A 13135-nucleotide genomic window follows, 5' to 3' on the forward strand; every position below is an offset into this window, starting at 1 on the left:
TTTAACTTTTAATCCTTTTTTGTTTTCGTTCTTAATTCACTTTCTGCATTATCTTTATGATTTAACTATTTAACAATAATACACTTGCATGATGAATATATCTCAGAAATTTGAGTAAAAAATGACTGGATCCTTTCCACATATTAAATAAAGTTAGCTATTTGAAATCTTCCATATAAGCATTTTAGATTAAAAATTCAGTGTAAGTTTTAAACAATAATATATTTGTTTTAGGTGTATTTCTTAGGTATTGATAGGTGTTTTAAACTTTAATAAAAACTTTGATGATTCATATTGTTTACTTACCTAGCCCATCACCTGGTCATCTGACTATATAAAGAGGTCTTAGTTTTAAAAGAACAGGCAAAACAGACAGAATGCTGCTTAAATTTGCAAAGGTCCCAGAGAGGGGAAGGACAGAAAAGAAAGAGAATAGCAATATTCACCTCTGTCTTACTGCTTTTACTTCCTCCCTTCCATTTTCACTTCCAAGCATTTAGTTTAATACTTGCTGGATTTTTTTAGGTATTTTTACTGGACTTACAAAAAGACTTAGGTTTGCTGCACTTAATGAGTTTTCTTTCTTTTCTTTCTTTCTTCCTTTTTTTTTAAATTTACTTTTTAATATGTAGAAGCACATATTCAGAGCTTATTTTTCCCATGTGAAATGGGCCTTTCCAGTGCTTATTTGTATTTACAGGATGGTTTAATGCAGCAGTGTGGTGAGACAATGAAGGAAACAGTTAATGTGAAAACCGTATGTGGCTATTACACATCAGCAGGGACCTATGGACTGGATTCTGTAAAGAAAAAGTGAGTTACCTTTCTTGTTTTTCCTTTTATCCTGCTTTAGGGAATTTGGCTGCTTTGGTTTCTTAAGAGAAGGTATAGCTATAAAAAAGAAAGAAAAAAAAGGGAGGATAGAATTTGTTACAAAAGGTCTGTTTTTACATTTGGACTATTTAGTAAATTCCTCAAAAGTGTGGTCTTTATGATTGTGGGTGGGTTATACATGCTTATAAAAACTATGGCCACTCTTTACAGCACACCTCTATTAAATTTTTTTAAGCAGTAGGCATAATAGCCATTACAGTCGTCCCTCACTATCCGCAGGGGATTGGTTCCAGGTCCTGGGTGGATACAAAATCTGCGGATGCTCAAGTCACTTATTTAATGGTGTAGTATTTGCAAATAACCATCCTCCTGTATACTTTAAATTATCTCTGGATTACTTATAAATACCTAATACAATGTGAATGCTATGTAAATAGTTACAAATACAATGTAAATGCTATGTAGATAGTTGCTGGCTTGTGGCAAATTTAAGTTTTGCTTTTTGGAACGTTCTGGAATTTTTTTTTTTTTTTCTCCAATATTTCCAATTCTCGGTTGGTTGAATCCATGGATACAGAACCCGCGGATACCGAGGGCTGACTGTATATCAGTGCAACTACTGGCAATGTTTTTAATTCTTGAGAATTGCAGTACCCATTTTCAAATTATAAAGAAGGTAATAGAAGTATGTAAACCCCTTCATAAACCATTTAACACAAACTTGAAAATGAGGTTTTCTTAATGAGAAATGCTCTTTTTAATATAAAGGGAATATTCCCTTACTAACTGCTGACAAAAACAATACTAACTTTCCAATTGTTAAATTTAAAAATTTGCGCATGTCCTAGCAAGATTAATATTCTTTTTTTTATTTTAACTGTAAGTACTACTTAATAAACCATAGATACATGATATATAGTGTAATAATTCCATGTTTAATTTCAGGTGCCTTGAATGGCTTCTAAACAATCTAATGACTCACCAGAATGTTGAACTTCTTAAAGAACTCAGGTACTTGAATTTTAAATAACTTTATTATCATTTGTTAAAGTAAGCAAGACATTTTTGTATAAAGTAAAAATATATTGCTTATGAAAAAGTGAACAATTTAATGAAAGGTGTCTTGACTACATCTTGAATTGAAAAAATGCTACACAAATTTCTTTTCTTTGTTGTAAATGATACAATGTATATTATGACTACTCCTTTAACCAGTTTTAATGGAAAAATTCATTGCTGCTATAAAACTATAGAAAAAGGGTTACCTCACTTTTGCTGGGCTCTTAGAGAATCTAAAAGTTTATTTTAAAAGCCATCTTTTCCCATTGAGAAATTACATTTGAGGAAATTGCTTTAAACTTTTTGCTAAGCTTAGTGAAATTAAATTCACAATTAAGTTGGTCTTTTGAATTAAGTTTGCTTATTATTCCTTCCTTCCTTTCAACAAATAATTTCTGAATGTCTACTGTGTGTAAAGGTACTATGTTAAGGGCTGTGAAGGAGGCAAAGGTGATTATGTCATGATCTCTGCCCTCTAGGAGCTTATTTGTAATAATGGAGCTAACTTATCTGCCCTGGGTCAGAGAAATTCAGAGTGGGAATGAACTTTTAAAGGCCAGTGGACTATGCAGTCACTTTCAGGCTTGCAGTTCCTTGACAGTGGTGCTTCTGAGACAACGGTACAAATGTCCCTAGGAATGTGTGGCATTCTGATGGAAATATGCAAAACCAAAGCCTTAACATTGCATAGCTTACTGGGATGTCAATTTTAATGATTTTGGGGGGGAGGTGTGGGGAGGAGTAGGAGAGAAGTAAACATTTTTATGTTTAAATACATTGTGGAATAGAGAGAATTGTTTCTTTGGATTTACAAGATGAAATACAAAAATTAATAGAAATGTTAATCTTATGGCTAGCCTACTCCTGGATTCCTGGGTCCTTTCCTTTCCTCTGCTCTTAAGAGGTACTTTGGTAGAAAAGTTTGAGAAGCATTATTCTACCAAAAAATCATCACCTAATGATATCAAGCCATAAACAAAGCTCTGCAGTATGTTTGGTTTAAAAGTCATTAGAAACACTTTTTCTCTTTTATAATTTCTCGTTGAGCTTTTTCAAAAGGAAGATAAATCATAGTGGTCATCTTAAAGCCCCAGATGCTCTTCTGGCTTTTTGTGGCTTAAAGGAAGAAAAGAAAAAGGAAAAGAAGCAAAGAAAACAGCTAGTGATATTTCCATTCTAAATTTAAACTAACACATATTTCTTGATTTTAATCTCCTTAACAGTAATAAAAACATGTTTTATGACTAAGCAGTTCTCTTAAGCCTAGAGGTGAAAGATAGACTTCGAAGATATATCTCTTTCAGTGAATTTTGACAAGTGTCCTTTTTTTTTTTTTTAATTGAATGAGGGGGAAAGAAAAAAGAGGAAGGCTGCCACTTTATCAGAGCATACTAAAACTTATCTTACTGGGACCTTGCTTTAACTTGATTAATTAACACAGCAAAGCTCTTTGTTTCCTTGTCAGTACAAGAAAAGACCTTTCACAGCATACTGTCTGAATTAAAAGTATCCTTATGTTCAGATAGATTCTTTGTCTTGGGCAAAAAGACTGATGTAATTTTTAATTCCACAGTTTCTTTTGATAAAAAAGACCTAAAGTTTTCAGTTCCACCAGGGTCTTTTAGCTTGTGCATGAAGAGAGGCTCACTACTTCTATTTTATCTTTTCTAGTATAAATGTCATGACACAACTCATTGGTTCATCTAACTTATTTGTGATGCAAGTGGAGATGGATGTATACACAGCCCTTAAAAAGGTATTTCCATAATACGATGTGTGTAAAGATATCCCACTGCATTGCTTGTAATAGTGAAAAGCTGGAAACAGCTAGTGTCCAGTGGTAAGGGAATGGTTATAAATGTGAGAAAAGTAAAAGGAAATATGCCAAGATGTTAAGAAGTCTTTATGTTTAGGGAGTTGATATCATGATTGATTTCAGTGGTATTCTTTATACTTTCCTCTCCTAAGAATACATTTCTGTTTTTTCCCAGATTTTTTTTCAACAGTTAACATGTTGTTATTTACATAGTCAGAAATGTTAAGTGTTTTATATGTTTTTCAGAAATGTTTGCAAAATTGAGCTTTAGTTGAATTAATAACTTTATGATGAAGTTTTCACATGTTTTTCTAGAGAATGTTGAAATTCTTTTAAAGGTCTTTTGTACTTCAGGCATATATTTCACTTCATCCTTTTGAAAGGTTTCAACATTTTTAATACAATTTTGTTTTCACGACTCTCTGAAGAGACAAATTGACTATTACTCTTGATCTGTAGATGGTAAAACTTAGAATTCTTACAATTATTAAGTGGCAGGCTTGAGGCAGAACCCAGGCCTGTGAATTCTAGTCCATTGCTTTTCCCACTGCATAATTTTGCCTTTAGCCTTTTGTCCCTAGCTAACATGGGATAAAAATGTAGTTGAGTCTACACTCACAGTGTAGTTGAGTCTGTACTAATGCGGTCGTGAAATCTGGGAATAGTCACCTTCTAGGTTATATCATTGGGATTGTTTGTCTTATGATAGAGATGAGACTCTATTACTATTATTCCTCAGGACAGTTTAGTAACTGTGTTAACCAGTCGTTAAAGGAGGGTAGACAGTCCATTTCTATCTCTGAGCCACTGGTAGTATTCATTCTTTCCCGTAATTATCGATGAATGCTTACTGTGTGCCAGGCACTGCTCTAAGTATGTCACGCATATTAATTCTTTTAATGTCCTGTGACATTGACATGTTATCATGCTCATCTTACAAATGAAGAAATTAAGGCCCAGATTACATAGTGATATAATTTCCCTAGCTATTAAATGACAGGGCTAGGATTTAAAAAACAGTAATGCTCTTCATTACTCTGCATACTGTCTCAACAGCAATTAAGACAATAAGAAACTCCTTTTTCCCATATTTAATTTTTTCTTTTATAATCTCACGTAATGTGTAGTGAAACTGAATTAACTGGTGAGTAGAATAAATTAGTATATTTTATATATATATAGTATATTATATATAATATACATAATAGTGTGTGTATATTATACACACACACACACACACACACACACACATAGAACATTTACCTTTTTAATACTATAATTACAGTGTGTCTGAGACCATAAGTACTTTTCAGGGATTAGCTTATTCCTTATCATATACTCATCTAGTTTTTATCTTTGGACCATGATTAACACCATGATGAATTTAAGACTTCTGAGCATATCATGTGATAGTTCTACTTCTTTCAATTGCTTGTAAAATGGAAATTAAATTTTTTAGATATCATGTTTTAAGGAAGCAGTTTGAAAATGTAAAATCATAAGCTAAATGAAGTCTTGTAATTTTTTTAATTTATTTTTTTAACCTAGTGGATGTTCCTTCAACTTGTGCCTTCCTGGAATGGATCTTTAAACCAGCTTTTGACTGAAACAGATGTCTGGTTTTCTAAGAAGAGAAAAGGTATGCCTGAAATTTTTATTGAGAACTTGTCTTTTTTGTTTTAAATTGAAATTTAATTAAAATCAGGCCCTGATAAACCTAGGGGATTTTAGAGCTGGAGAGGACCTTAGCAATGATCTAATTCAACTCCGCATTTACACTGAGAAAATTGAGACTGGATAAAACAGATACAGAAAAAACAAAATTTTAATGGCCCTCAGATGCAAAGAAGTGGATAAAAATCATAATCCTTAGTTCACAATTTTTGTAGTACACTGTTATTTTTGGTCCATGCATGGCCACCTTTTTCATTTTTTTAAATAATGTATTGAACCTCAGTGAACTAATCTTCAAGTACTAGAACATTAGTAACTTCAGACTGCTCGTGTGCTTCTTTCCTATTGTGTCCCTCTGACTTCGCTTTAAAAAAATGTTTAAGTGTTTAATGTTATGGCATTTTGCATGTCTTAACATGAATGCGTGGCATAGTGATGTGCTGGTAAGCTGCCTCTATAAAAAAATAATCACTTATTTGTAGCATTTTTTTAAATTTTCATGATACAAATTCTCCCAGCATGGCTAATTTCAGGCTAGTAACGTGACACCACTGAATGTGGAGTTGGGAGGAAATGCATACCATCAGCTCCTGTGAGCCAGCACAAGCCAGATCCAGCACACCACTGGACAATATATCATCCTGTTTTTTTGTTATTGAACTATTTCATATTGTGGTATTGATTTTCATTTCCTTGAAAACTAAGGAGATTGAACACCTGTTTGTGTGTTTATCAGCCATATGTTTCTTCTTCTGTGAAATGTCTGTTCAGGTTTTTTTCCTATTTTAATATTGTATTTGTCTTTTCTTACTGATTTGTCAGCATTCTTTATATATTCTTGATTCTTTGCCATAAGTGTGTGTTGCATTTATCTTTCAGTTTGTAGTTTTTTTAACTTTTCTGAAGGTGTCTTTTGATGAATAGAGGTTCTTTATTAAAATTTAGTGCTCTTTTTGTCTTGTTTAAATAAATTTTGAGAATTATTTTATGTAGTGAGATTTACTAGCTAATTATTTTTCCTTCAAGCTCATGAACCAAAAATGTGTAAATGACCATATCAATAAAATCTAACTTGATTTGCTTGAAGAACAAAATGCTAAACTTCTATCTTAAATTATACTTTAGAGCTACATTATGGCATTTAAAGAGGGATTTGAGAAATTATAAAGGAAAAAAGTAGAGGAGAAAATTTAACTTAAAAAACAGAGATAAAAGCTGAAAAAGATAAGGACGGTGGAGAAGCTAAAAAGGCAAAGGGGGTCTTCCCTGGTGGTCTAGTGGGTAAGACTCCATGCTCCCAGTGCAGGGGGGCCTGGGTTAGATCCCTGGTCGGGGAACTAGATCCCGCATGCATGCCACAGTGAAGATCCCACATGCCATAACTAAGACCCAGCAGAGCCTAAATAAATAAATAAATATTTTGCGGGGGAGGCAAAGGGACTCAATGGAAACAATAGATGTTAGGTAAATGTTGACATAAATTTATGCTTATTTGAGCTCCAGTTGGATTAACTGCAGCAGTCCATCAAGAGAGAAATTATTCTGTAGCCTAAGTGGCAGAAACTAGAATAAGAAGCTGTGGTCCCCTTCTGGTTTTCCCACTCCAGGCTCTCCATCCCAGCCTCAGTAGTGTAAAAGTATGCATTTTAAGATAACTTTTCAGGGAAACATTTATTGCATAAGGCAAAATGTATGTCTGATGTCCTTGTTTTTCAGTGAGAACTTTATAAGTTGTTTTTCAGTGAGGACTTTATAGGTTTATTTCATACAGTTTTTAAATTATAAAAGTGATGAATACTCAGGAAATAAGACCAAAAAAATCACTCGTGGTCCCCTCACCCACTATATTTTAGTATATTTCTCTTAAGTTTTCTTAATTATTTGACTTTGCAGATATATATGGGTCAGGACCATCAGAACAATAGAAATTTAGAAATTTTTCTGCACTATTATATGTAGGGATTTCTTCTTTTATTTACTATCCTTAATAGCAACAAGGCTGAGTCCACTGCCATGGGTATACCTTGTAATAGAGAACAGGCTAGGGATTATGTACAAGTCTCTGCTTGATAGCAGTAACTCCAGATCTTTCCTTCCCACTCATGAAAGCATATTAGAATGCAACTGAGAGTATTTTTAGAAATAACCTTAAATTCTCCCTAAAAGAAAAAATTGATAAACTTGAATTATTTTAACAATAAATACTACCCTTGTGTTGCAAATCCATGGCTACAATGTCTTTGTATCTTATTTTGTATTTTAATAGAGAATTAATGTATTAACTAGTGTTCATCACATGAAACTAAAGCATAAATTAGAAAGATCCCAAGAAATGTTCCATGTCCTGTGTATCTTGTGAAGATCCTTGAGAGAGGCATCTGGGCTCTAGAGTTCCACTGAAGTGGTGGGATTCTGGAAAGATACCTGAATCCTAACCACCATTCTCAAGCCTTCTTTTCCCACCTTGCTGCACTCACTGTAAGCTGCAAACTCCAGAAAGGTGTCAATTGAATTCCCAGCCCAAGGGTCTAATTAGGACCAAAGTTAATTTCCTGGGGCTTTTTTCTAAATCTCCCCAAGTTTTTTATCCACACACCCAAAGTTTATAAAATCCTTGAAAACTTTGAAACTAGCTTATTTGTATTCTAATAGACGTGTGTGTGTGTGTGTGTGTCCCTGCCCATAAAAACATGTAGGAATAAATAAATTGATTTGAAAAAAATGGCTATTTAATTTAAGCTGTTTTTTTGTTTTCTTTTACAGATTTTGAAGGTATGACCTTTCTTGAAACTGAGCAAGGAAAACCATTTGTGTCAGTATTCAGACATTTAAGATTACAGTATATTATCAGTGATTTGGCCTCCGCGAGAATTATCGAACAAGATTCTCTAGTACCTTCAGGTAAGAACATGAAGAAATTATGATTTTAAGTAATATCTTTCTGATTATAATAGTAGTATCATAGAAAAAAATAATGAGGAAAATAGAAATTATCCTTAATTCCAATAAGGTATACATTTTTATACCAAAGCAGAATCATACCATATAGATAATTTTCTTTGTTCACATTATATATTGTGAGTATTTTCCCATATCATTAAATACTCTTCAGAACATTTAAATGGCTATATAGTATTCTATAATGTGTGTGTCCTTTAATTTGCTTAACCAATACGCTATTTTGGACTAGACTTTCAAAAGACTTTTGAAAAAAAAAATTAATAAAATAAAAAAGACTTTTGAAGTACTATTTAGAGGTCAACTGCTTTTTCTATTAATACTCCTTAAATTTGCTATTTTCTGGTTTTTTTCTTATCCTAGTTAAGACTTTTTGTCAAAGCAAATGTAATACCTTTGCCAATTAAAATTTTAAAATTTTGAAACAATTACTGATTTAGTTTTTTAAGTTAAGTATCTAGTGCTTGTGTAGGATTAAGTTTAGTACTATATTTGCATTTAAGAAACAGAAAATAGAATTTGTTTGAAGATTGACTTGTAAATATGTATAGATTTATCTGAAAGTTATAGTTTTTTGACACCTCGGTTTTTAATATAGCTGTGTGTTTATAGATTTAAATTGTTAACTGAAACCTGTAATTTATTTACAAAAGTATTGAATGGAAAACAAACCCAGAGTTAACATTTCTGGTAGTCTTAAAATAATGCATTTTTGGGCTACCCTGGTGGCGCAGTGGTTGAGAGTCCGCCTGCCGGTGCCGGGGACGTGGGTTCGTGCCCCGGTCCGGGAAGATCCCACATGCCGCGGAGCGGCTGGGCCTGTGAGCCATGGCCACTGAGCCTGCGCGTCCGGAGCCTGTGCTCCGCAACGGGAGAGGCCACAACAGTGAGAGGCCCGTGTACCGCAAAAAAGAAAAAAAAAAGAATAATGCATTTTTTATAAAATCACTCTAGGCAGGTTTATAGACAGTGGTTTTTTTGGTTAATTTTGTATAAATCATTTGTATTACGTTTGTGTGGGTCGTGGGTCTGGGGTTTTTTTGTTGTTTGTTTGTTTTTTAAGTCACAGTTTCTCTTGAAGGTTATGTTCCCTTATAGTATAGCAGTTCTGTAATAGTTTTAGTATGTGTTATACACCAGACCCTAGCAATGGTGTAATATTAGATGCCAAGGCCTATTACATACTCCCACTCTAATCATACTTGCTTTTAAGGCTCTCTAGAAATGAATTTTGAAGGAGGTTAAAAAATAAAGTCTTTTGTAAAGTAGTTTAATTCAGGTGTTTCTGTGATGCAAGTGGATAAGCTTTATATTTTTGGAATGCAAATGGGTACAAGTATTTCTAGTCTGAAATATTTTATTTAGTATAAAATTAAAAAGAATTTATATCCTAAATTTCTGACCAGATTTCAGCCATTTTTTTCCTGACCTAAAATTACAGTAAAGGGCATTTTTTTTCCTTTTAGAATATAAATGGACAAATAGTTTTTCCTGTATATCCAAATAAAAGTTATCATTTCAAAAGCAGAGTATAAGTTAAAATTATATCCCATGCTCTTTGTGAGAGGGCAGAAAGTGGCCACATAGCTCACATTTTTAAGGTACATTGGTAAATGCTCTCAATAGGAATGTATCCTAGATTTGAAATAAATGAAAATAATTTCAATTACTTAGCTAAAATTGACTGCTCATTTTTCAGAAATAGTGCCAAACACGTGTTAACATTATTCAAAGTTATGCATTCAGTAATCTGGGGAATTTTAATGCATACATTTTGATCATCTTTAGGTCAGAATTAAATTCAAATAGAATTAAAATAGAAAAAATTAAACTAAAATTTTAATAGAAATATGTTTAATTCCAAATTAAATCAGGATTTTGTATAGACGCATTGTATTTTAGGATTTAACTGTGTCAAGCACAGTTGAATTCCATTATATCATGGAATTAGATTTACCTTAGGTCAGATCATTATGTGTGTTTCATTCCATGATTTCGTTGTCATACTTCCCTTCCCTTTGATACCTCTGACCTCTCTTGTTGCCATTCCTCCCTGACCATTCTCTTATGTCCTCTCATGTCTTCCATCTCTTCTCTCCATTTATTTAGCTCTCCCAGAAGAGACTATTTTCCCTCTGTAGAGGACATTCTGTCTCTTAAGACACCCTGCTAATAAAGGGTTAGGAGGCCAGATAGTCATGGGCCAGCCCCCTCTGTTGCATATGATCCAGCTCACCCTCTATTCTTTCTTTTCTGATCCCTAGTCATTCTTCCACATTCATTGAAGACTTGGGCACTTAATTTCTGTCTGCCTCTCTACACCTGTTCAGTAACATAATGTGTCCATGTTATCATTCCATTTAGTACCCTAGCCTCCTAGTAATTTGACCTCAACTCCTGTAACATTTATCTTTGCTGATCATTAAGCACTTGCCACCTATGAACCTTGTAACCCAGAATTTCTCACCGTTTGCAAGCTGTAACCTTCTAGCATGTTAATAGCCTCATTCCTTTTACACTGTTGTTTGCTTTCCAATCCGTCTTTTCTAAATAAATAAATTTATTTGTTTATTTATTTATTTATTTATTTTTGGCTGAGTTGGGTCTTTGTTGCTGCGCGTGGGCTTTCTCTAGTTGCGGTAAGCGGGGGCTACTCTTTGTTGCGGTGGGTGGGCTTCTCATTGCCGTGGCTTCTCTTGTAGAGCGCAGGCTCTAGGCGCGTGGTCCTCAGTAGTTGTGTCGCGTGAGCTCTAGAGTGCAGGCTCAGTAGTTGTGGCGCACAGGCTTAGTTGCTCTGCGGCATGTGGGATCTTCCCAGACCAGGGCTCGAAGCTGTGTCCCCTGCGTTGGCAGGCGGATTCTTAACCACTACGCTACCAGGGAAGCCCTCCAATCCGTCTTAAGCCTTCCATTTTCTGCCAGTCTTTCAAACCTCCTGCCTTTTCTTCCTTTCGGGCCTGGATTTCATGTTAGATCATCTGGACCACTCTCTTTCACAGTTGCTTTCAACTCTTTGTCCTTCTACTTTACAAAATTCTAAAACTAAATTAAACCTTCTTTGTTTCTATACCTTCTACTCTGTGCTGAGTACTGCTCCAGAGCATTCTATAACTTTTGTATTGGTGCCACTGCAAACTCATATTTCAGTGCTAAGCCTGGACCTTGGGACTCCTTATATACTACTTTTACTTGGTCATTCCTCTTTTTCATTTGCTTCAGCAATTATATATCAAACCTCTACCACTCTGTTCAAGCTTCCTCTCCAATAACCTCGCTGTCAGTATGGGAACTCTCCTATTTTTTAATATAAATTCTCCTTCAAATTTTTATATAAATTTATAAATTTTTGCAAGGTAATCAGGCAGAAATTTGTTTAGATTCCTGGGCTTCTTCACCTGTCCTTCCTGTCCTGTCCCAGAGGTTTTGAGGTGCTCCCTCCCTGTGCAAGCCAACCTTCTACTGTGTTCATAATCCTATCACTTCCTGTTTATTATGGGATTTTGCACTGTCATTTAATAATGTGTCTTCAGCCCCCTCCTGTTCTCCCTCAGCTTATAAGTGTGGTCAAATCTCTTATTAAAAAACAAAACAAATCCCTCCCTCCCGCTCCCGCCCCCCATGTTGACCCTGAGTCCCCTTCATGGTAACTGCTCCTGTCCTTATAATCACCTTCTTCAGAGTTGCTGCTCCATCTCCTTACCTTTCAGTCATTCCTCAGCCCACTTCAGTCTGTCTTTGGCCCCACTATTTCACTGAAACTTTCTAGCGAAAGTTAGGTTTGTCCTGTTTGTAAAATCTAGTGGCCTCATGTTAGTCTTACTTTAACTTCTCTAGCATTTTATATCATGGTTTGTTAGTTTTTTTCTTGAAATTCTTACAGTACTACCTTAGTTTAGAAATGCTGTACTCTCCTGATTCTTTTCCTGTCTCTCTGACCATTCCTTCTCTTTTTCTTTTGTAAGCTTCTCTTACTCTGCCCACCTCTTAACTTCCTGAGGTTGCCCTTAGCGCATCATTGATCTTTTCATTCTGTTTAGTGTCCCAGAGTGATTCCCTTCATTCATATGACTTATTGAAAGCTTCTAGTTCTGACCTCTCCTCTGAGTTTCATACTTGAATATCCAACTGTTACTAGCCATGTGTAAATTGCTTCAGTTCATCTATTCAAAACAGTACTTATGGGCCTCCCTGGTGACGTAGTGGTTAAGAAGCCGCCTGCCAATGCAGGGGACACGGGATTGAACCCTGGTCCGGGAAAACCCTGCATGTCGCGGAGCAACTAAGCCCATGTGCACCACAACTACTGAGCCTGAGCTCTAGAGCCCATGTGCCACAACTACTGAAGCCTGCATGCCTAGAGCCTGTGCTCCGCAACGAAGAGTAGCCCCCGCTCACTGCAACTAGAGAAAGCCCGCACACAGCAACAAAGACCCAACACAGCCAAAAATAAATAAATAAATAAATAAGTAAATTCTTTAAAAAAAACAAAAAAACAAAACAGTACTTATATCTTTCCTCTCCAGCTCTAGTCCCTGGTATTTTCTTCCCGTGTTCGCTTATCAGTCATCAACGTTAAAAACCCACCCAGCCTCACAAAAAATGGCAGAATCCTGCAAGTCATCCTGTCCTCCTCAAACTCTCTTCCTCCACATCCGTTCAACATGTCCTATAGATTTTTTCCCTAGATAATTCTCAAACTCACCTCCTTTTTTTGCCTGCTACCACTTCGTTGTTAAGACATTGTCATCTCTTGCTAGATTACTGTAGTACAGAATATATCTGTGTTCTGTTTGG

The 13135-nt window shown here is 35.1% G+C and overlaps 1 protein-coding gene across 2 annotated transcripts in view; it reads left to right on the plus strand.

Annotated features, from left to right (window-relative positions):
• The window catches only part of GMCL1 (germ cell-less 1, spermatogenesis associated), a 44040-nt gene that overhangs the window by 10894 nt on the left and 20011 nt on the right, over positions 1-13135 (plus strand). For both annotated transcript variants that reach the window (XM_082641929.1, XM_082641928.1), the window contains exons 5-9: positions 701-813; positions 1780-1845; positions 3565-3649; positions 5258-5348; positions 8147-8284. In XM_082641929.1, coding sequence (XP_082498055.1) covers positions 701-813; positions 1780-1845; positions 3565-3649; positions 5258-5348; positions 8147-8284 — 493 coding nt within the window. The remainder of the gene's footprint in view (positions 1-700; positions 814-1779; positions 1846-3564; positions 3650-5257; positions 5349-8146; positions 8285-13135) is intronic.

Source organism: Mesoplodon mirus, assembly GCF_964341445.2.
Source record: "Mesoplodon mirus genome assembly, chromosome: 14".
In the NCBI taxonomy this organism is placed as follows: Eukaryota; Metazoa; Chordata; class Mammalia; order Artiodactyla; family Ziphiidae; genus Mesoplodon; species Mesoplodon mirus.